The 22,796-nt window shown below is 47.6% G+C and overlaps 1 protein-coding gene across 2 annotated transcripts in view; it reads right to left on the bottom strand.

Annotated features, from left to right (window-relative positions):
* Nucleotides 1–22,796, bottom strand: part of LOC144607517 (thyroid hormone receptor alpha) — a 246,660-nt gene that overhangs the window by 30,366 nt on the left and 193,498 nt on the right. For both annotated transcript variants that reach the window (XM_078424413.1, XM_078424414.1), the window contains 2 exons: nt 11,273–11,373; nt 6,285–6,432 (listed from right to left, as the gene is read on the bottom strand). In XM_078424413.1, coding sequence (XP_078280539.1) covers nt 6,285–6,432; nt 11,273–11,373 — 249 coding nt within the window. The remainder of the gene's footprint in view (nt 1–6,284; nt 6,433–11,272; nt 11,374–22,796) is intronic.

The following is a 22,796-nucleotide window of genomic DNA, read 5'->3' as shown; positions in this document are numbered from 1 at the left end:
ACTCCAGGGATAATTTATCAATTTTTACCAAGCCAATTAACCTGCAAACCTGTACGTCTTTGGAGCGTGGGAGGAAACCGGAGCTACTATGGAAAACACACGAGGGTCATGGGGAGAACGCACAATCCCCGTACGGATAGCACTCGTAGTCAGGATCGAACCCGGGTCTCTGGCGCTGTAAGGCAGCGACTCTACCTCTGCGCCACTGCGCCGTGCCGCGAGTCCAACCAGCTTCATGAAACAGGTTCACATTACAGAGCAGCAGGCTTACTGGGAGTGCGGTGAACTTCTGAGCTTTCTGACTCAGTTTCAAGTGCACAATAATGCCTGTCATCCAAATGGGATGACACAGGGCGGCACGGTGGCGCAGCGGTAGAGTTGCTGCCTCACAGCGCCACAGACACGGGTTCGATCCTGACTACGGGTGCTGTCTGTACCGGAGTTTGTGCGTTCTCCCCGTGACCTGCGTTCTCCGGGTACTCCAGTTTCCTCCCACACTCCAAAGACGTGCAGGTTTTGTGGGTTAATTGGCTTCCGTAACTTGTCCCTAGTGTGTGGGATAGTATCAGTGTGCGGGGATCGCCGGTCATCGTGGATTCGGCGCGCGGAAGGGCCTGTTTCCACGCTGTATCTCTAACTTCTAAACGTGGGCCTGTTATTTAGGCTCGATTCCAATTTCTCTCACACCACCCACACTCATCTCACCCCTTCAAACTGAAAATCATGTCTTTGAGTCGGTATTGTTTACCAGAAGCTCGGAATACACCAGTCTCTTTACTATTTTTCTCCATCAAGTTGTTGAACTGTCTTGCAGCTTGCACTGAGTTGTGACTTTGTTAGACTTCAGTCTCAACCTTCCACATGTTGCATCAGGTGTCACTACGTATTTGACTTGGTGCTTCCTCTGTGTCGGCACGATCTCCAGAGAAACTGGCCCAGTGGGCGGGACCTTTGTTCACTTTGCAGGTTTTTTTTCCGTTTTAGAGATACAGCGTGGAAACAGATCCTTTGGCCTACCGAGTCTGTACCGACCAGCGATCCCTGCACATCAACACTATCCTACACTAGGGACGATTTTAACATTTATACCAAGCCAATTAACATACAAACCTGCACGTCTCTGGAGTGTGGGAGGAAACTGAAGTCCTCGGAGCGAACCCACGCAGGTCACGGGGAAGGCACAAACAGGTACAGCAGGCAGTGAAAAAAGCCATTGGAATGTTGGCCTTCATAACAAGAGGAGTTGAGTATAAGAGCAAAGAGGTCCTTCTGCAGTTGTACAGGGCCCTAGTGAGACCGCACCTGGAGGACTGTGTGCAGTTTTGGTCTCCAAATTTGAGGAAGGATATTCTTACTATTGAGGGCGTGCAGCGTAGGTTTACTAGGTTAATTCCCGGAATGGTGGACTGTCATATGTTGAAAGACTGGAGCGGCTAGGCTTGTATACACTGGAATTTAGAAGAATGAGAGGGGATCTTATCGAAACATATAAGATTATTAAGGGGTTGGACACGTTAGAGGCAGGAAACATGTTCCTAATGTCGGGGGAGTTCAGAAACAGGGGCCACAGTTTAAGAATAAGGGGTAGGCCATTTAGAACTGAGATGAGGAAAAACTTTTTCAGTCAGAGAGTTGTGAATCTGTGGAATTCATTGCCTCAGAAGGCAGTGGAGGCTGGAGGCCAATTCTCTGAATGCATTCAAGAGAGAGCAAGATAGAGCTCTTAAGGATAGCAGAGTCAGGGGGTATGGGGAGAAGGCAGGAACGGGGTACTGATTGAGAATGATCAGCCATGATCACATTGAATGGTGGTGCTGGCTCGAAGGGCCGAATGTCCTACTCCTGCACCTATTGTCTATTGTCTATTGTCATAACTCCCAGACAAGCATCCGTGGCCAGGATCGAACCCGGGTCTCTGTCGCTGTAAGCACTGTAAGGCAGTAACTCTACCGCTGCGCTACCGTGCCGCCTGGTGTAGACGGTGTCTACTTCATCAAGTACTTCATCAACTTTTAAACTTCCCTTTGGAATCCACATATTCCTGTTCTTCAACAGACAAAACTGCCAGGGAAGTGGCACAAATATCACAGGACACGTGGAAATGGTGAAATCAGACGGCCTCACACTCCATACGTTCTGAAGTCTTATCAGCCTTACCAGCACCAGATCTTGGCCAAATCTCCTCGCTCTCTCCCTGGGAACAACACACCTAAATCCATCATGTCTGCCTTAGCTCTGTTCAATGTGAATTGGGCAGCACGGTGGCTCAGCGGTAGACTTGCTGCCTTACAGCGGCAGAGAGCCCTGCTCGATCCTGATCAGAAGTGCTGACGTATGGAGTCTGTACGTTCTCTCTGTGACCACGTGGGCTTCCCGTTGGAGTATTGGCCCAGCCTGCTATATCTTTGCTTATAAGGCAACCCTTCGTCCCAAGATTCAACCCTGAAGAAGGGTCTCGACCCGAAACTTCACCCATTCCTTCTCTCCAGAGATGCTGCCTGTCCCGCTGAGATACTCCAGCATTTTCAACCCAGTGAACCTTCCCTGACCGGCTCCCAATCCAGGCGAGAGATAAGAACACCAAACTGCATGCAATATTCCAGGTGCTCTCCCTATTGCCCTGCACAGTTGTAGCAAAGTAACTGCCCCCCTGATGTAGGGACCTTGTAAGCCTGCTATGCTGATAATTCTTGGCCTCTGACTAAATCCACCACAGATGTTGGATAAGAACATGCTCCTGCCAGGAAAAATCTTGTAATTTAGACAGATGGTCACAATGAAAAAAAAAAATGGGGGCAGCTAAAATATTAGAGTACAGTGCCACCAATCCCCTAAAACAATCGTCCTTCCTCAACACCACGAGGGCAGTGTGGTGACGCAGCGGCAGAGTTGCTGCCTTACAGCACCACAGCCCTGGTTTTGATCCCGACTATAGGTGCTGTCTGTACGGAGTCTGCAGATGAACCCAAGGTTCTGTGCCCCATCTATACGGTTGCCAATCTCCCGGCTGTAAGACCCCAACTTTCACCACGGCCGCCTGCTTGACCACGACAGCTACAGATTTCACAAAACCCAACACCTCCCTCTCTCCTTCTCGACAAGAGGACGCATAACCTGAAGCCAAGGCGGAGGCACAGTCCACCTCGGCCTGCCTGATATCCCAGTTATCACATATTTAACTCCCCTTCCCATCCCTACACCGGCCTTTCCGTCCTGGCCCTCCACCATCGCCATTGAAGGAACTGCACATCATATTTCGCTTGGGCAGCTTACAACCCAGCGCTGATTTCTCTAATTTCAAGTAACCCCTGCATTTCCTCTCTCTCCACCCCTCCCCCACCCTAACCGCCAGACCGTTCGCATCCCTGTTATCACCTGATCTCTCCGTTATCACCCCTTCCCCTGCTAACAGTGGGCCGCGATGGGCTCCACCCTTCCTTGGTCATCTGTTACCAACCCTGATTTATTCTGGCCTTTTCCTACCTCCAGTTTCCACCCTCACCCACCCCCTCCACCTCTACTTTCAGTCTGAAGAATGGTTCCGACCCAAAACTTCACCTGTTCCTTTTCTCCAGAGATGGCGACCCGCCTGACCTGCCGAGTTGCTCCAACACTTTGTGTCTATCTTCGGTACAAACCACCATCTGTAGTTCCTTCCTACGTATAACTTTTGGATGCAGAAACTAACTGCAGGGAAACCAGGGAACCTGCGTGTCCCAACACACACTGTTCAGCAGGGGCACTGTGGGCCGAAGGGCCTGTTCCGGCGTCTCACAGTTCCATGAGACCATGCAGTAATGGTATAACTGTGGATGATGACCTCCTGATATCTAATCCTCAATAAACACTACTCCTGATTTACAGGCGGTGTATTAACAAAATGCTGGAGTAACTCAGCAGGTCAGGCAGCATCTCGGGAGAGAAGGAATGGGTGACGTTTCGGGTCGAGACCCTTCTTCAGACTGATGTCAGGGGGGCGGGACAAAGGAAGGATATAGGTGGAGACAGGAAGATAGAGGGAGATCTGGGAAGGAGGAGGGGAAGGGAGGGACAGAGGAGCTATCTAAAGTTGGAGAAGTCGATGTTCATACCACCGGGCTGCAAACTGCCCAGGCGAAATATGAGGTGCTGTTCCTCCAATTTCCGGCGGGCCTCACTATAGCACTGGAGGAGGCCCATGACAGAGAGGTCAGACTGGGAATGGGAGGGGGAGTTAAAGTGCTGGGCCACCGGGAGATCAGTTTTGTTAATGCGGACCGAGCGCAGGTGTTCAGCGAAGCGATCGCCGAGCCTGCGCTTGGTTTCGCCGATGTAAATAAGTTGACATCTAGAGCAGCGGATGCAATAGATGAGGTTGGAGGAGGTGTAACCGTGTAAACCATATATCTTTTCTTCTGCTCTGTCCCAATCTAAGAGGATAAAAAGCAGCTGGCATTGGGAGAGGCGCAGAATGGAGGTGCTGTCACTGCTGCAGGAAGAGTGGGAATTGGTTTGCGTGATTTACGATCCAAACGGATGGGCGTTGAGGAAGTGGATCACACGTGTATGTAATCAAAGGCACCCACACAATACTACTAGCTTGTAGCCATCAGTAAACCATGTGTCCCTGCATCTGTCTAGTCCCTGGCAAGAGAGACTAAAATCTTGTTGTCAGTGTAAATCACAGTACATTCTCTACTCTCTCCTTAACGAAACTTCCCCTGAAATAGAGTCATACAGCGTGGAAACAGGCCCTTCATAAGTTCATAGGTGATAGGAGCAGAATGTTTGCTGTATCGCCCATGAACTGTGCCCATCCAGACTACTCTGCCATTCAATCATGGCTGGTCTATCCCTCTGTCCTAACCCCATTCTCCTGCCTTCCCCCCCATAACCCCTGACACCCGTACTAATCAAATTGACTTGGCCACCACAGCCTTCTGTGGCAATGAGTTCCATAGATCCACACTCCCCTCACCCCTTTCAGCCCAACTTGCCCACAGTGACCAACATGTCCCATCTACATTAGTCCCACATGCCTGCATTTGGCCCATACCCCGCTAAACCTATCCTATCCATGTACCTGTCCAAATGTTTCTTAAACATTGTAACAGTATTTGCCTCAACTACCCCATCCAGCAGCTCGTTCCATATAACTACCACCCTTTGTGTAAGAAGACTTGTCTCTCATATTCCTATTAAATATGTTGAAAGACTGGAGCGACTAGGCTTGTATACACTGGAATTTAGAAGGATGAGAGGGGATCTTATCGAAACATATAAGATTATTAAGGGGTTGGACACGTTAGAGGCAGGAAACATGTTCCCAATGTTGGGGGAGTCCAGAACAAGGGGCCACAGTTTAAGAATAAAGGGTAGGCCATTTAGAACTGAGATGAGGAAAAACTTTTTCAGTCAGAGAGTTGTGAATCTGTGGAATTCACTGCATCAGAAGGCAGTAGAGGCCAATTCTCTGAATGCATTCAAGAGAGAGCTAGATAGAGCTCTTAAGGATAGCGGAGTCAGGGGGTATGGGGTGAAGGCAGGAACGGGGTACTGATTGAGAATGATCAGCCATGATCACATTGAATGGTGGTGCTGGCTCGAAGGGCCGAATGGCCTACTCCTGCACCTATTGTCTATTGTCTATTGTCTAAATCTTTCCCTCCTCACCTTAAACTTATGTTCTCTAGATCTTGATTCCCCTACTCTGGGTAGTAGACTGTGTGCAGTTACCCTAATGTATCCAATCTACTTTGTTTCAATGAAGCAAGAAGGCAAAAGGTGCGAGATAACTTTCACATCGAATGTGGAATGGTATTTAGGTTTGGATTTGAGTTAAGTTTTAGTTTTAGTTTAGAGATACAGCACGGAAACAGGCCCTTCGACCCACCGAGTCCACGCCGATCTGCGATCCCCGCACATTAACACAATCCTACACACACTAGGGACAACTTACACATACACCAAGCGCCAATTAACCTACAAACCTGTAGGTCTTTGGAGTGTGTGGGGGGAAACCGGAGATCTCGGAGAAAATCCAGGCAGGTCACGGGGAGAACGGACAGACTCCGTACGGAAAAGCACCCGTAGTCGGGATGGAACCCGGGTCTCTGGCGCTGTGAGGCAGCAACTCTACCCCTGTGCCGCAGTGTCGCCCTCTCCCTCTCTCTCTCTCTCTCTCTCCCTCTCTCTCTAGTTCACTGATTATTCCAGCATTTCGCGTGTCTATCTTTGATCGTCAACACTTCCTCGAGGCTTCAGCAACATGGCGAGGCAGACATGCAACGGAGAGCGGCGCTTACGGTCCATGGCCATGCCAACGGCGGTGCATTTCTTGAACCGGCAGAGCTGGCATTGGTTTCTGGTGATCTTGTCCACCACACAGCAGCCGTCGTACTTGCACGAATAGGCAGGGTGTAGGTTTTTCTGGATCGTCCTCCTGAAGAAACCCTGCAAAATAGAAGAGGGGAAGAGTGAGGAAGGAGAAATCACCAAGCCTGTGTCGGCCCTGTGAGACCGACTGCGTGTGCAGTTGGCCGGTCGATCGACCGATACTTGATTATCTCACGTGACAAGTCACAGCGAAGCTCTCCGCTCTGCGTGCCGCGCACAAGTACGCATGGAGTCGCCACGACACTGTGCAGAGGGGGGCACAGCTCATGGGCGATGCTGCAAAAGTACCGATGCTCAATACTGAATTAGCGCCGAAGAGGTTCGATGGAGCAGGATTTGTTAAGTGTGTTTAGGAAAGGATTCGGAAGCAGGGAATGGAGAGATGAATGAATGAATGAATGAATAAGTTTATTGGCCAAATATGTGCATATACAAGGAATGTGCCTTGGTGCTCCGCTCACAAATGACAACACAAACATACAGTTAACAATTAAGAATAAAGCACAAACACATCAAAACATTAAGGATGCAACATTACGGTCTAAACATGTGGGTGAAAATAAACCAGAGCAAAAAAGAAACCACAGACTTTGGTTATTGAGTAGAACTACTACACGTGGAGATATGAGTCATGCGCAGGCAGATGAGATCAGTTAACTAACTTTAAAAATCACAGCTCTTGAGTAAAGAAAACTCCCTTCCTCTCAATGATTAAAGGGAGCGTAACATGTATGAGTTTGCGCCTGGCACATTACAATCTCTGTCACTGTGTTACCTTTTTGTTTACACCGGGGATGGTAGTGACTGGACCCACGGCTAGTGGTGTTGGTGGAGGCAGGTATGATAGTGGCATTTAGGAGGCTTTTAGATAGGCACGTGGGTATGCAGGGAATCGGTGGGTATGGATCAGGTGCAGGCAGATGAGATTAGTTTATCTTGATATTATGTTCGGCACAGACATTGTGGGCCGAAGGGCTTGTTCCTGTGCAGTTCTGTTCGATGCTCAATGAAGCAGTAGTTAGATGGCTCTACCAGAGAAGGTGCCACACTCAACATCTTCATAGGAACCAAAACGTGGCCAGTGGTTGTTGTGTCAGTGAGAGAGCGCTTTGAGACCAGTGCCGACAATTCTATTAGTTTTCAAGACAGTCATGGAATAAAAGTAGAACTAAACCTCAACTTAAAGCCGTAAATGGAAGGAAGGGTAATTTCAATGGCGTCAGACAGGGGAAGCTCAAAGGTTGATTGGGAGAGGCTTTTAGCAGTTAAAGGGGAAACATAGAAAATAGGTGCAGGAGTAGGCCATTCGACCCTTCAAGCCAGCACCGCCATTCAATATGATCATTCAAGATTCAAGATAGCTTTATTTGTCATCCAATATTGGACGAAATTCAGTCACCCACAGTCCAACAATAAAAGCATTAAATAGGCATTAAAATTACACAACCCCAAAAACACACAAAAAAAGAAACATCCATCAAAGAAACATCCATCACAGTGAGTCTCCTCCAGTCCTCTCCTCACTGTGATGTAAGGCCACAATGTCTTTTCCCTTCTCCTGCCGTTTTCTCCCGCGGCCAGGTTGTTGTGGTTGGCTGGTCATCCAAAATCAGTCACCCGTTCCTGCTTTCTCCCCATATCCCTTGATTCCATTAGCCCTAAGAGCTAAATCTAACTCTCTCTTGAAAACTCTGACAAATGGGAGAGATTGAAAATGGAGACAGGAAGAACACAAGGCCAACATGTTTCTGTTAGCTTGAAGAGCACGGCAGGCAAGATTAGAGAACTTTGCTCAATGAGGGAATTTGAGGGTCTTGATTGGAAAAAAGGAGGAGGCACATGTCAGGTATTGGCAGCTGAGATCATGCAGCTTCCTTGAGGAATATGGGGCATGCGGTAGGACACTTAAAATGAAATGAGGAGGAAGAACGAGGGCCGTGAGTTATCCCTGGCAGATAAAGGAGAATCCTAAAAGAGTTGAGACTTGTATTAAGCATAAAAGTGAAGCTAGGGAGATAGTATAAGAAAATAACTGCAGATGCTGGTACAAATCGAAGGTATTTATTTCACAAAATGCTGGAGTAACTCAGCAGGTCAGGCAGCATCTCTGGAGAGAAGGAATGGGTGATGGGAGTGAAGGAATGGGCGGGACCGCCCCCCCGACATCAGTCTGAAGAAGGGTCTCGACCCGAAACGTCACCCATTCCTTCTCTCCTGAGATGCTGCCTGACCCGCTGAGTTACTCCAGCATTTTGTGAAATAAATACCTCGGGAGATAGTACATCCACCTAATGAACAGCATAGTAATCTATCCATGGGATATGGCCAATGTCTTAAATGAATGTTTCTCCTCTGTTACTGTGGAAGCTAGTGACTTCAACTGAGGTGTCAGTGATATCCTGGAGCATATGAACATTACAAAGGAAGAAAATTGACCAGAAGCCAATTGACCTTCGTTTGAAGGTCTTTGGAGTGTGGGAGGAAACCGGAGCACCCGGGGAAAACCCACACGGTCACAGAGAGATCATAGAAACTCGGTACCGAAAGCACCCACAGTCAGGAAGGAACCTGGGTCTCTGGCGCTGTAAAGCAGCAACTCTACCGTTGCACCACTGTGCTGCCTCCCTTTTAAATGAAACAAGGACTCCTATTTCTAGGCTCTTCGACCAAGGGAGGTGTTACCAAAGTATCTACCTTGTCAACCACCTCAGTCTGAAGAAGGGTCTCAATCCAAAACGTCACCTATTCCTTTTCTCCAGAGATACTGCCTGACCTGCTGAGATACTCCAGCATTTTGTGTGTATCTTTGGTTTAAACCAGCATCTGCAGTTCCTCCCTCCACACCTCGTATGTTTCAATGAGATCACCTCTCGTTCTTCTAAACTCCGTACAGTGCAGATTCAATGTAGACAATCCAAGCTCATTAAAAACCCCCTTCATCTCCGTGGGCTTAGCACTGTGTATCTTCACTGGAGGCTTAACACAGCCCACGAGTTGCTCCTTTAGATCAATAACTACGTCAAATTCCCCTAATTGTTTTTGGAGATAGCGTAAAAATTAATATTTTTTCATTGTAATAGCTCGATTTGTTTGACACTTATAATGTTCAAAAAGGTAAGCTATCATTTGAGATTATCTGCAGGAATTAATCCGCAATTAACATTAAGTTGTAAATTCCCCGGGATGTTATTGTGAAGATTTATCATTAAAGATAATTGAATTTGTATCTTAAATTATATTCCGCTGCACCCTGAGGCTTTCCTATTCATTTATTCCAGTAATTTGTGCCACTGCTTTTATTTTGATGTCTCCAATCTTATTACATAACGTTTTGTTACAGTGTAACCACAAAATAAATTAGGTTAAGATTGAATGGCTCGATTATTTTTGTTAGGAAAGTGTTTTAAGGGTTATGGGACCAAGGAGGATAGAGATAATAGACAACCACCCTTACATAGAAACATAGAAAATAGGTGCAGGAGGAGGCCATTTGGCCCGTCGAGCCAGCACCGCCATTCATTATCTATGTTTCTCCCTCTCCCTCTCTCCTGACATCGGTCTTAAGAAGGGTCTCGACCCAAAACGTCACCCATCTTTCTCTCCAGAGATGCTGCCTGTCCTGCTGCGTCACTCCAGCATTTTGTGTCTATCAGACTTACCCAATTAGTAATCCAGAAGTCATTAGTTTTAGTCTGAGGTTTAAATTTCAATGTTCCTGATTTACAAAAGGTCCTTGAGGTAACCCAGCAAGCCACACAGATTGATAAGGACTGGGCAGTGCAATACAGTAGGGGTGGCACGGTGGCACAGGGATAGAGTTGCTGCCTTACAGTGCCAGAGATCCAGGCTCTATCCTGACTACGGGTGCTGTCTGTACAGAGTTTGTTCGCTCTCCCCTGTGACCACGTGGGTTTTCTCCGGGAGCTCCAGTTTCCTCCCACGCTCCAAAGACATACAGGTTTGTAGGTTAATTGGTTTGGTATAAATGTAAGTTGTCCCTAGGATGGGGCTGGTATGCGGGGATTGCTGGTCGGCATGACCTCGGTGGGCCGAAGGGCCTGTTTCCGTGCTCTCACTAAACTAAACTAAACCAACCTTCCCAGCATTGCTCAGATACCCATGAACGAGTATAAAGGACAAATTAAAGTGTTAAGATAACTGTGACATCCCCCGTGACTTCCAACAGTTGCCTGGATGAAGGGCCCTCATTTGCTTTGCACTCCAATCTGCCAAGCAAGGGACTATACCCTCTGTATGAGCCAACACCATTGTGAGTAAATGTCACTGTGGCACGTGTTATGGGGTGGCGCGGTGGCGCAGCGGTAGAGTTGTTGCCTTTCAGTGCTTGCAGCGCCGGAGACCCGGGTTCGAACCCGACTACGGGTGCTGTCTGTACGGAGTTTGTACGTTCTCCCCGTGACCTGCGTGGGTTTTCTCCGAGATCTTCGGTTTCCTCCCACACTCCAAAGACGTGCAAGTTTGCAGATTAAATGGTTTGGTGTATGTGTAAACACTCTGAAGAAGGGTCGCGACCCGAAACGTCACCCATTCCTTCTCTCCCGAGATGCTGCCTGACCCGCTGAGTTACTCCAGCATTTTGTGTCGACCTTCGATTTAAACCAGCATCTGCAGTTTTTTGTTTCCCTACACATATGTAAATTGTCCCCGGTGTGCGTCGGATAGTGTAAGTGTGTGGGGATCGCTGGTCGGCGCGGACTCGGTGGGCTGAAGGGCCTGTTTCCGCGCTGTATCTCTAAACTAATTGAAACCAACATAAGTGAGGACACGCCTAAAACTCTGCGGCTGGGAGTAAGAAGAAATAAAAGCCTTTGGAGACAATACTCATCCTGCGCGCTGTTATAAACCACTCTCCCGTATTCTCAGGCTCCATTCTCACCTTACAGCCTTCGCACGTGATGCAGCGGTAATGGTATCCGGTTGCTTTGTCACCACAGACCACGCAGGGCTCATCCTTCTCCAGGTAACTGGGAATGTACCCTGAAAGGCAAACGCACAAGAGTCAGAACACAGAGCCGCTGAACGGATGCGATCCACCCTTCAGCCCACCGCTTCCACAGAGCGTGGAGTCAGGGAACGTGGAGGAAGGAAGTGCAGACGCTGGTTTAAACCGAAGATTGACACAAAATGCTGGAGTAACTCAGCGGGTCAGGCAGCATCTCTGGAGGGAAGCAAAGGGTGACGTTTCGGGTCGAGACCCTTCTTCAGACTGATGTCAGGGGAGAGAGAGAGAGAGAGAGGGAGAGAGAGAGATACATAGATAAGGAAGTGTAAGGTGTGAAAACAGGACAAAGGGAATGGAGATCAAGGAACATGTCGAATAGATCATTGTTAGCTGGGAGAAGGTAACAACAAAAGGAAACCAAGATAAAATGCAGTCGGAGACAGTAAGACTGGTCGTAAACCTGGTTATGAGGTAAAGGTGCGGTGACTGAGGACTGAGGAGGAGATAGTTCTATACTCAGTGTGCAGCAATAATTTGGAATCCTCTACATCTATAAGAGTGATAGATAACTGTTCACAATTGGAAGTGAGGAACTTGTGGAACTGGGTAAGAAAGTAGATGAGGTACAGGACCTTCTCAGGGGATTGTAATTCATTGAATCATTGACCAACACAGCACGGAAACAGGCCCTTCGGCCCACCGAGTCCACGCCGACCATCAGTCATCCATTCACACTAGTTCTATGTTATTCCACTTTCTCATCCACCCCCCCCCCCCCCCATAAATATCGGGCAATTTACGATGGCCAATTAATCTACAAACCTGCATGTCGTTGGGAACATAAGTGGAAACCAGAGTATCTGGAGGAATCCAGAGAGAACGAACAAACTCCACGCAGACAGAACCCGAGGTGTGGATTGAACCTGGGTCTTTGGCAATGTGAGGCAGCAGCTCTACCAGCTGGGCCTCTGTGCCAGCTAATGTTGTCGTTAAATGTTTTCTCTCATCAGCTTCATAGTCTTTGAGCAAAATACAATTCGTACAAAATTTCTGAGAATGTTTTTCTTCGGTCAGCTATCTAATAAAGCCACATGTTAACATTGTAAGAAATAAAGTGGAAATTTAAAATAAAATAATAATCATTTTTAAAATCCCCAAAAAAGAGGTGTGGATTGAACCTGGGTCTTTGGCACTGTGAGGCAGCTGCTCTACCCATACACATACTGAAGAGAAGAAAATATACCTCCTGTACAATGTACATCCTCCCTATGATAACCAGACATTCAAACATGCTCTTAATTGGATTTCCCCAGTGACGAACTGAGCAAATAATAATGAGTTTCCAACCTCCGGCATTCTTTCATGACTGAACTAAGATGTTAGCCTAGATTATGCGCGTGAGTCTCTCGAATTCACAGGCTTCTGAGTCCAAGGTGAGGGGGGCTGGTGTGTCTTTGATTTGTACGGATCAGAAAGCTCCTTGATCCGAGTGCTGCTCATTCTCAGGCAGTGTTACCAGGGAGAGGGAAGGAATTTTACCTTCGAAACAAGTGCTCGGGATGGTGAGCCAGGACAGTACCTTCAACCTTCACAGTTTTAGCTGAAATCATTTTTTGCTCACACAAAAATTGTGAGCAGCCAACATGGAAGATGCACTAACGAGGAATTTCAGTCACACAGGTTGACTGAAGAAGTCCGGTTTGTCTCATTAAAGGGATGAGGAAATTTGATGGAGCCAAAGAAGATAAGTGACGGTCTGAATCATCTGTCCGAAGAAGGGTCTCGACCCGAAACTTCACCCATTCCTTCTCTCCAGAGGTGCTGCCTGTCCCGCTGGGTTACTCCAGCATTTTGTGTCTATCTTCGATTTAAAACGGCATCTGCAGTTCCTTCCTACACAAGATAAGTGACAGGTTTATTTAGTGTAAATGCAAGGAAGCTATTCCCATCAGCAGATGGCTTCGGGATCAAGGGACATAACAAACTAAAAGTGACAGTCAAAAGGGGGATGTGTGAGACAACTTTTTATTTACTATACAAACAGTGGTTAATCACGCCTGTCAAAGGGGACAGGGAAAATAATTTGCTGAGTATTGGAGAAAGAAAAATGGAAAGGGACTGATCAAAACGCTGAGAGGTGGTAAAGACTCGATGGGCTGAATGTGTAGGAAAGAACTGCAGATGCTGAAGAAGGGTCTCGACCCAAAACGTCACCCATTCCTTCTCTCCAGAGATGCTGCCTGTCCCGCTGAGTTACTCCAGCGTTTTGTTTCTATCGATGGGCTGAATGATCTGCTTCCACTCTGTGACTATTCCATGACTGTGTTAGCCAAGCCTACAACTAGGGTTGCCAACTTTCTCACTCCAAAATAAGGGACAAAAGGTGACGTCACCGCCCCGCGCCCTACGTGACCTCACCCAGCCAGCGGCCACGTGCTCCCACTCCACCAAAGGCATTCGCCCCGGCCGCCATTGCAGGTTCCTATGCAACCTCCGTTAGGCGGCGCCTGGGCATCCGGGCCCACATGGTCCGGGCCTACAGCAGACCCTGGGCCTACAGTGTCTGGGCCTACAGTGTCTGGGCCTACAGTGTCCTGGCCTACAGTGTCTGGGCCTACAGTGTCCGGGCCAATAGTGTCCGGTCCTACAGCGCCCCCCGGGCCTAATTCGGGACAAGGGCGGTTCCGTACGGGACAAACCAATTTAGCCCAATATACGGGATGTCCCGGCTAATACGGGACAGTTGGCAACCCTCCCTAAAATTAACGCCCTGTTCTCATAAAGGGGAAATAAATGTTTGGGGTAGTCATAGGATCTGTTCAAAGCACTTTCTCCAAACTTATAGAAATCATTTTTTTTCTCTTTCATAGTAATTTGAACAACTCAAAATTGGAATGTTTGGGGATTTTAACCTGGGTCTATATCTTCAATGGTTCCTTGGCGTTACCCGTGACAGGGAGTGACCTGAAACAGTTCCATTGTAAAATTCATAATGGACCCACCCTCAGCATGACAATGGAGGGAAGAGGAGAGGAGCTTGGATTTGCACAGTGCTGTTCATAATCTGAAGATGTCCACAAATTAAATATTTTTGAAATGCAGTTACTGTTGCAATGAAGGAAGTGCTGCACCTAATCTGTGCACAGAAAGCTCCCACAAACAGTAATATGCAAAGATGGACAGACACAAAATGCTGGAGAAACTCAGTGGGTCAGGCAGCATCTCTGGAGAAAAGGAATTGGTGACGTTTTGGTTCAGAACTCTTCTTCAGGCCGAGTCTGAAGGAGGATTCTGACTCGAAGTGTCACCTATGGTGTTTTTCCAGAGATGCTGCCTGTCCCGCTGAGTTACTCCAGCATTTTGTGTCCATCTTTGGTATAAATCAACATCTGCAGTTCCTTCCTACGCATGTCTATTTTTGGTAATGATAGTTTGCGAATAAAAGCCAGGACACAGAGAAAAAAAACTTCCTTGCTCTTCAAATGAACAGCCTGTTTCCATGTTGTAAATCTTCTATCATTCTACACATAGTCAGATCAAGGATCTGCATCATTTGGACCATTCCCTCTTCTCGCTGCTGCCAACAGGCAGGAGCTCCAGATGCCTGAAGTCCCAACGTCGCCAGGTTCTGGAACAGTTCCAACGAGCTGGCGCTGAAGCCACAACACGATATTGGAAGCATGGAAAAAAAGTGTAGAGAAATCAGAGAAGTGGCGCAGCGGTAGAGTTGCGGCCTTTCAGCGCCAGAGACCTGAACTCTATCCTGACTACGGGTGCTGTCTGTACAGAGTTTGTACGTTTCTACCTGTGACCGCATGGGTTTTCTCCAGGTGTTCCGGTTTCCACCCACACTCCAAAGACGTACAGGTTTGTAGGTTAATTGGCTTCTGTAAACTGTCCCTAGTGTGTAGGATAGTGTTGGTGTACAGGGTGATCGCTGGTCGGCACGGACTCGGTGGGCTGAAGGGGCCTGTTTCCCCTCTGTATCACTCAAGTCTAAAAGTGGATCATTGGGCTCGTTGAACCTCTTTGCCACTGAAGACTATCAAGGCTGATTGTCCACCTCAATGCTTGAAATCTTTGCAAATCTCTAGATCGATATTATACTTCATCTGGCATATATATATATATATATATATATATATATATATATATTTGCTACTCACCCAACTTGTTTAAGTAGCCTGGAATCATCTTTGCCTTCTCCTCACAGTTCATGATCCAACTTCCCTCCAGTTTTATGTCCATGGAAATATGGCATTTGGTTCCCCACATTCACATTACTGATATAAATTGGGAACAGAATACTTGGCGTGCAAATTTGCGGACTGTTTATGTGAGTGGATGGAGTGCCATTCCAGTCTTTGTTGTGCGAGAGAGAGAGAGCTTCTTGTGTCCTCCTCCAGGCAAATCTTGTCTGCCCGGCTGAGTTTAATCAGTGCAGGAGCTTAATCAGTTTCGCAATTGTTTCAAGAGCGATTCTCTTGCAGTTGAAGTCTGCGAGCTTTCATTGTGCCCCTTGGAGACACAACTAGAATGTAGTGACATTCCTGGTTCCCGGACTTCCATTAGAAACACTTGCAAAGATAATGGCACTTCAAAGGGACTGTTATTAATTGAAGGTCTTTGCAGAGTGGATTCTATCTGGTGTCAAACAGAACTGCGAGGTTCATTAAACACATGGCTGAGAGCACAGGCACCTCCACTGTTATTGGAGCGCGCGCGCCTCAGAGGCCAAGAAACCAGTTAACGCTCCACGCTGCATGCCGCAGTCAACGCAAGTCTATTATACGGGACGCATTCTGCCAGCAACCCCCCACTGCAGGAATTAAGATGCAACTTGGTGAAGCACTAACAAGCCTGGAGCTTGACGGAGATGAGAAGAACGGAAATATCAGCAGGCTTCCAGAAACAAGGAGGTCGATATTTTTGGAACTGTTTGCCAAAGCATTCGGACCCAAGACATTAATTAGTCATTACTTTTCACAGAAACTAGCTGGCCAACTAACTAACTGGCCATTCATGATTTCAGATTTCGATTAGTTTGGTTTAATTTAGTTTTGAGATACAGCATGGAAACAGGCCCTTCGGCCCACCGAGACCGACCCGACCAGCGATCCCCGCGCATTATTACTATCCGACACACACTGGGGACAATTTACACTTATACCAAGCCAATTGACCTACAAACCTGTACGTCTTTGGAGTGTGGGAGGAAACCGAAGATCTCGGAGAAAACCCACGTAGGGAATGTGTACAAACTCCGTACAAACAAGCACCCATAGTCGGGATCGAACCTGTGCCTCCGGCGCTGCAAACGCTGTCAGGCAGCAACTCTACCGCTGCGCCACCGTGCCGCCCATGTTGAACGTTTAACATACTACAAAAGTAATTTTACGCCTCCTTCCCTCCCAAGCCTCCTACCCCTTTTTAACAATCATTAAGATTTTGCCGTTATGCCAATGTAGTAATGACTTATTGGTCATATATTAATGGGGAGGTGTGAAAGGATGTCTGGCTCACTCTCACTCTTGTTCCACCATCCAACAAAGTCACAATATGCTTCCCTGTATTTCAAATTAATTGAGACGTTAGACTTTAGAGATACAGCGCGGAGACAAGCCCTTCAGCCCACTGAGTCCGCACCGACCAGTGATACACCAACACTACCCTAGACAATAGGGACAGTTTACAATTTTACAGAAGCAAATTAACCTGTAAACCTTTACGTCTATGAAGTCTGGAGCACCCGGGGAAAACCCACGCAGTCACAGGGAGAACGTACAAACTCCGTACGGACAGCACCCGTAGTTAGGATCGAACCTGGGTCTCTGGCGCTGTAAGGCAGCAACTCTACCGCTGCGCCACCGTGCCGCTCCCAACTGTTGACAGTTGACATGTTTTCCTCACCCATTCCCCTCTCTCTTTCTCCCAGTTATCTGCCCCCCCCCCACTCCATCAGTCTCAAGAAGGGTCCTGGCCCCAAAAAAGACATCTGTCCACTTTCCTCCACAGATGCTGCCTGACCCGTGGAGCTGAGTTGCTCCAGTAGTTTGTTTATGCCACATTACAAACTCCAATACAAGTTGCTTGACCAGTATTCTCCGCGATAGGTATTGGTTGTGTCCATTATCTCGAAATACTGCTTAAGTTTCATTGCACCTGCAAGTCAGTGAAAACTAATTCTCTGCAATATTTTCTTTGTTCAGGGATTTAAAATATAAAACCAACAGCAGGTGCAAGAGGGAAACACGGTATTACATCAGATGGTCTTGATGTGTGTTAATCCAAAGGGTATTAAAGGCAACGTGCATCAGTTAGCTTCTCCGGTAGAATGATGCACTGAAATCTATCCAAAGGACAACATTTTAATTGAAGAACAGAGTAAAGATCAGGGAAGCTAATGAGTTTTCAATGAGTCAGGTAGTCTGGGCCATGGAATAACAGCTGGCAAGCGGCTTGTTGTGCAAGCAGAGGGAATTGTAGCTCGGTAAAATGGATTAGATAAAGCCCCCACCATCAACCCTCTGAGCGTATGGTGACGGGAAGGTCATAGAGGTCATACAGCATCGAAACAGGCCCTTCGGCCCAGCTTGCCCATGCCAACCAAGGTGCCCCATCTACACTAGTCCCACCTACCCACATTTGGCCCACACTGTCCAAATGTTTTTTTTTAATATTGTTATAGTTTTTGCCTCAACTATCTCCTCATTCCATGTGCCCACCATCCTCCGTGTGAAAAAAGTTGCTCCTCCGATTGGTATTAAATCTTTCCCCTCTCACCTTAAACTGATGTCCTCTGGTTCTTGATTCCCCTACTCTGGGTAAGAGACTGTGCATCTACTCAATTTATTCCCCTCAAGATCTTATATGCCTCTACAAAACCACCTCTCATCCTCCAACACTCCAAGGAATAAAGTCCTAACCTGTCCGACCTCTCCCTAAAGCTCAGACCCTCAATTCCTGGCGAGATCCTCGTCAATTTTCTCCGCACTCTTTCCAAGTCATTGATGAAGTAGTTATGACATGGTTAAGAATAAGCATTTCATCCCAACGATGGAGGGCAAAGGTTACTGGGCTGCACTCTCGCCGTTCCAGTCACCTTGGTTCAATTCACCTTCGCTCAGTCTGCCTTAACCAACCTGATCTCCCGGTGGCTGAGCACTTCAACTCCCCCTCCCACTCCCAGTCTGACCTTTCTGTCATGGGCCTCCTCCAGTGCCATAGTGCGGCCCACCGGAAATTGGAGGAACAGCACCTCATATTTCGCCTGGGCAGTTTGCAGCCCAGCGGTATGAACATTGACTTCTCCAACTTTAGATAGCTCCTCTGTCCCTCTCTTCCCCTCCCCCTTCCCAGTTCTCCCTCTATCTTCCTGTCTCCACCTATATCCTTCCTTTGTCCCGCCCCCCTGACATCAGCCTGAAGAAGGGTCTCGACCCGAAACGTCACCCATTCCTTCTCTCCTGAGATGCTGCCTGACCTGCTGAGTTACTCCAGCATTTTGTGAAATAAATACCTTCGATTGGTTCAATTCAGATCTCTAGTGCTGTTGTGTGGAGATTGCATGTTCTCCCTGTGACCACGTGGGTTCCTTCCCACATCCCTAAAACATGCAGGTTGTTGGTTAATCGTCTTCTGTAAATTGCCCTAAGTGTGTGGGTGAGTGCTGGTTTCTGGGAGGAACTGTGGAGAATGTGGGTGGAATAACATTTGATCAGTGGTGTAGAGTAAATGGTTATTTGATGGTCAGCACGCAACCACAGCTTTTCACTGTACCTCGGTACACGTACCAATGAACTAAACTGAACTGAACAGGTTGATAAGGACTTGATGGGCTGAAGGGCCTGTTTCTGTGCAGGATGTTTCAATGATTCTATTGAAGGTAAGCCTCACCAGCTTCAGAAGTAACATTCCTTCCAAGGCAAGGTGAAACGTCAAACAGTTCGCTGATATTAGCACAGAGTTCAGGTTCATTTGCTTTTCTTTCAGATACTGAATCGTTGCATAAAAAGCTTGATATGGCATGATATCTGAACCGTGCTAGCACAAAGCAATGATCATCTCCATCGACACAGAGCTAATCCCCTCTACTTGCCTTTCAATGGCAGAAACATGGCCAAGATCCACTTCATCAATATCCAAAGGTTGCCTTCGACAAGGAGCTCATGTTGTTTGGGCTTCACTGATTCCCCTCTACCCCATTGTGAACATTGGACTTTGTCTATGGAACTGAGGCACAACAATGTGTATGAAGGAACTGCAGATGCTGGTTTAAACCGAAGAAAAGTTGACACAAAAAGCTGGAGTAACTCAGCGGTTCGGACAGCATCTCTGGAGAGAAGGAACAGGCGACGTTTCGGGTCGAGACCGTTCTCCAGACGGAGGGTCAGGGGTTTTCCCAAAACCCCCTTTCTCCAGAGATGCTGTCTGACCCGCTGAGTTACTCCAGCTTTTTGTGTCTATCTGATGCGGTCCAATGCTGTACCTTCCCCTTTGCTCTGTATACTATACTTGAGTTTGATTTGATTGATTTATGTATAGTAAAGATGATCTGCTTGGATAGCAGGCACATCTTTGAGATGTAGGAGGAAACTAGAGCACCGGGTGGAATCCTGAGCAACCTGGGGCTTGGCTGGATCAGGCAACTCTCATAAGAATTAGAGTGCAGACTGGACTTAGACATTTTTTTTTAGGGATACAGCACGGAAACAGGCCCTTCGGCCCACCGAGTCTGCACAGACCAGCAATCCCTGCACACCAACACAAGCCTACACACACTACGAACAGTTTATCATATCATATCATATCATATATATACAGCCGGAAACAGGCCTTTTCGGCCCTCCAAGTCCGTGCCGCCCAGTGATCCCCGTACATTAACACTATCCTACACCCACTAGGGACAATTTTTACATTTACCCAGCCAATTAACCTACATACCTGTACGTCTTTGGAGTGTGGGAGGAAACCGAAGATCTCGGAGAAAACCCACGCAGGTCACGGGGAGAACGTACAAACTCCTTACAGTGCAGCACCCGTAGTCACTTGGTACACTTATACCAAGTATACAAACCCAAGCCAATTAACCTACAAACCTGTAAGGTTTTGGAGTGTGGGAGGAAACCGAAGATCTTGGAGAAAACCCACGCGGTCACGGGGAGAACGTACAAACTCCGTACAGACAGCACCCGCAGTCAGGATCGAACCCAGGTCTCTGGCGCTGCAAGGCAGCAACTCTACTACTGCGCCACTGTGTGTAAAATGGCACCAAAACAAGGTGCCTCTTGCATTGTGAGGTGCCTCTCCCCTCTATGGACTTTAACATCGTGAAGCCCGCGGTGTCTGGGAAGAAGAGGCCAACTCGGGAGCTCCACGCCGCAGAGAGTTTGTCAACCGTCCCAACGCCGGAGTTTCGATCATCCCGACGCGAGGGCTCGGACTGTCGGCAGCGGATGGTTCAACAGCCCCGACCGCGGGTGAACAAAGAGGGAGATGATTGAACTTTATTATCTTCCATCACAGTGAGGAATGTGGAATCCGCTATGGTGGATGTTTACATTAAATTTTACTTTGTGTGTCTTGTTGCTTTTCACTTCGTATGGCTGCATGGTAACTCAAATATCACCGTACCTTAATTGGTACACGTGACAATAAATTGATCTTGAAATCTTGATCTTCTCTCTCATACTGTTTACAGTGTACTATGTTTACATATTCTGCGGTGCTGCTGCAAGTGAGAATGCCATTGTTCTATGCGGAACATTTGGCAATAAAACACTCTTGGCTCTCCTGAGTGATAGGTTAGGGTTAGAGGGATGTGTTGGAGATGAAACGTGTGGGGAAGTTCATGGCACAGCTCGATGCAGTAACGGCTTCTGGAGGAAGCAACACCCCTTGGCCTGAAGGCCTGATTCTCATCGTTGACTTTTCCAATGTTTTAATTTCCTGAAGATAGTTTACAAATCCGATGAGCGCCGGTTCCAAAATGTTTGCAGCACATCCTATGTTTGTTGCCTTAGAAGCTTGTCAGGAAGGATGTTTAACCAGCTGGCATGGATATTTTGTTCGGTGCCATGACATCACTGTGCAATTTATATTAAAAAGGAAAAAAAACTATTTTTGAATTTTCCTGCCCACAACATTGATGTTTTTCTCTGCATTGATTACACTTTAGAACATAGAACATAGTTTTGTTTTATTGGGTCCCTGTTTCATTATCCAAGCCTGTACCTTGACCGGGAGTAAAGCCAGGGTCTTTGGCTGCAGGGTCAGAAATGATAGGAGTAGAATTAGTCCATTCGGCCCATCAAGTCTACTCCGCCATTCAATCACGGCTGATCTATCCCTCCCACCTAACCCCATTCTCCTGCCTTCTCCCCATAACCTCTGACACCCGTACTAACCAAGAATCTATCCATCTCTGCCTTAAAAATATCCACTGACTTGGCCGACTCCACAGCCTTCTGTGGCGAAGAATTCCACAGACTCACCACCCTCTCACTAAATAAATTTTTCCTCATCTTCGCCCTTTAATTCTGAGGATAATTTACTCAGCGGGTCGGCAGCATCTCTGGAGAAGAGGAATAGGTGAATGTTTTGAGTCGAGACCTGTCTTCAGACCCCTGACCTGCTGAGTTACTCCATTTTGTGTCTATCTGCTGTGTAAACTAGCACCTGGGGTTTCTTCCTACACATGCCCACAAGCCAATCCCACATTCAGAGACAAGATTTAATTTTTAATAACAACTAGACAAAGTTAGGCCCAGTCCCCAACCCCCCCCCCCATTCTCTCCTCCCCCAGCCCCACTCTTAATCTCCCCCACCCCGCACTTTCCCCACCACCCCCTTTCCCCCACTCTCTCTTCCCCTCACCGCCAACCCCCACCCCCGCTGTCCCGCTCCCCAGTCCAACTCTCCTTCCCACCCCCACTCTCTCCTCCTCCCACCCTCCCTGTCCCCCCCCACTCTAACTCTCCCAGAGCGGCGGACTACTGGAGACGGGCAGCGCGGTGGCGGCTGTGGCCTAGCCGAGCTGGGATTACTCGCAGCGGTTGTGGGGGAGAAGGGAGAGAGAAGTGAGGGGAGAGAGGAGAGAAGCCAGGGGAGAGAGGAGAGGGGAGCCCCTGATTGCGGGCGGGCAGCTCCGCTAACGGCGTCCATCGTGCTTGTGCGAGTGAAGAGAGAGTCCGTGCGTGCCCTATGGTGACGTCATACGCACAGCACCCCTTGGAAAAATGTCTTTAGAAATGAGATTTTTGAACTTTAAAATGTCTCTAACCTTAAAAATATATGACCGATTTAAATGAAACTTGTTATAAAGAGTCGCCGCGAGAGTGGTGATTAAGGTGGCGCAAAGATTGTGGCGCTATGGTTTACCGTTTTGGCTGCAGGTCCACATGTCACATGTCTCTCAGAGAGATATACATACATACGAATATATATATATATATATATA

This window comes from Rhinoraja longicauda, chromosome 29, assembly GCF_053455715.1.
Source record: "Rhinoraja longicauda isolate Sanriku21f chromosome 29, sRhiLon1.1, whole genome shotgun sequence".
Classification (NCBI taxonomy): domain Eukaryota; kingdom Metazoa; phylum Chordata; class Chondrichthyes; order Rajiformes; family Arhynchobatidae; genus Rhinoraja; species Rhinoraja longicauda.
The sequence above is the reverse complement of the archived record's forward strand: the minus strand, read 5'-3'. Positions and strand labels throughout refer to the sequence as shown.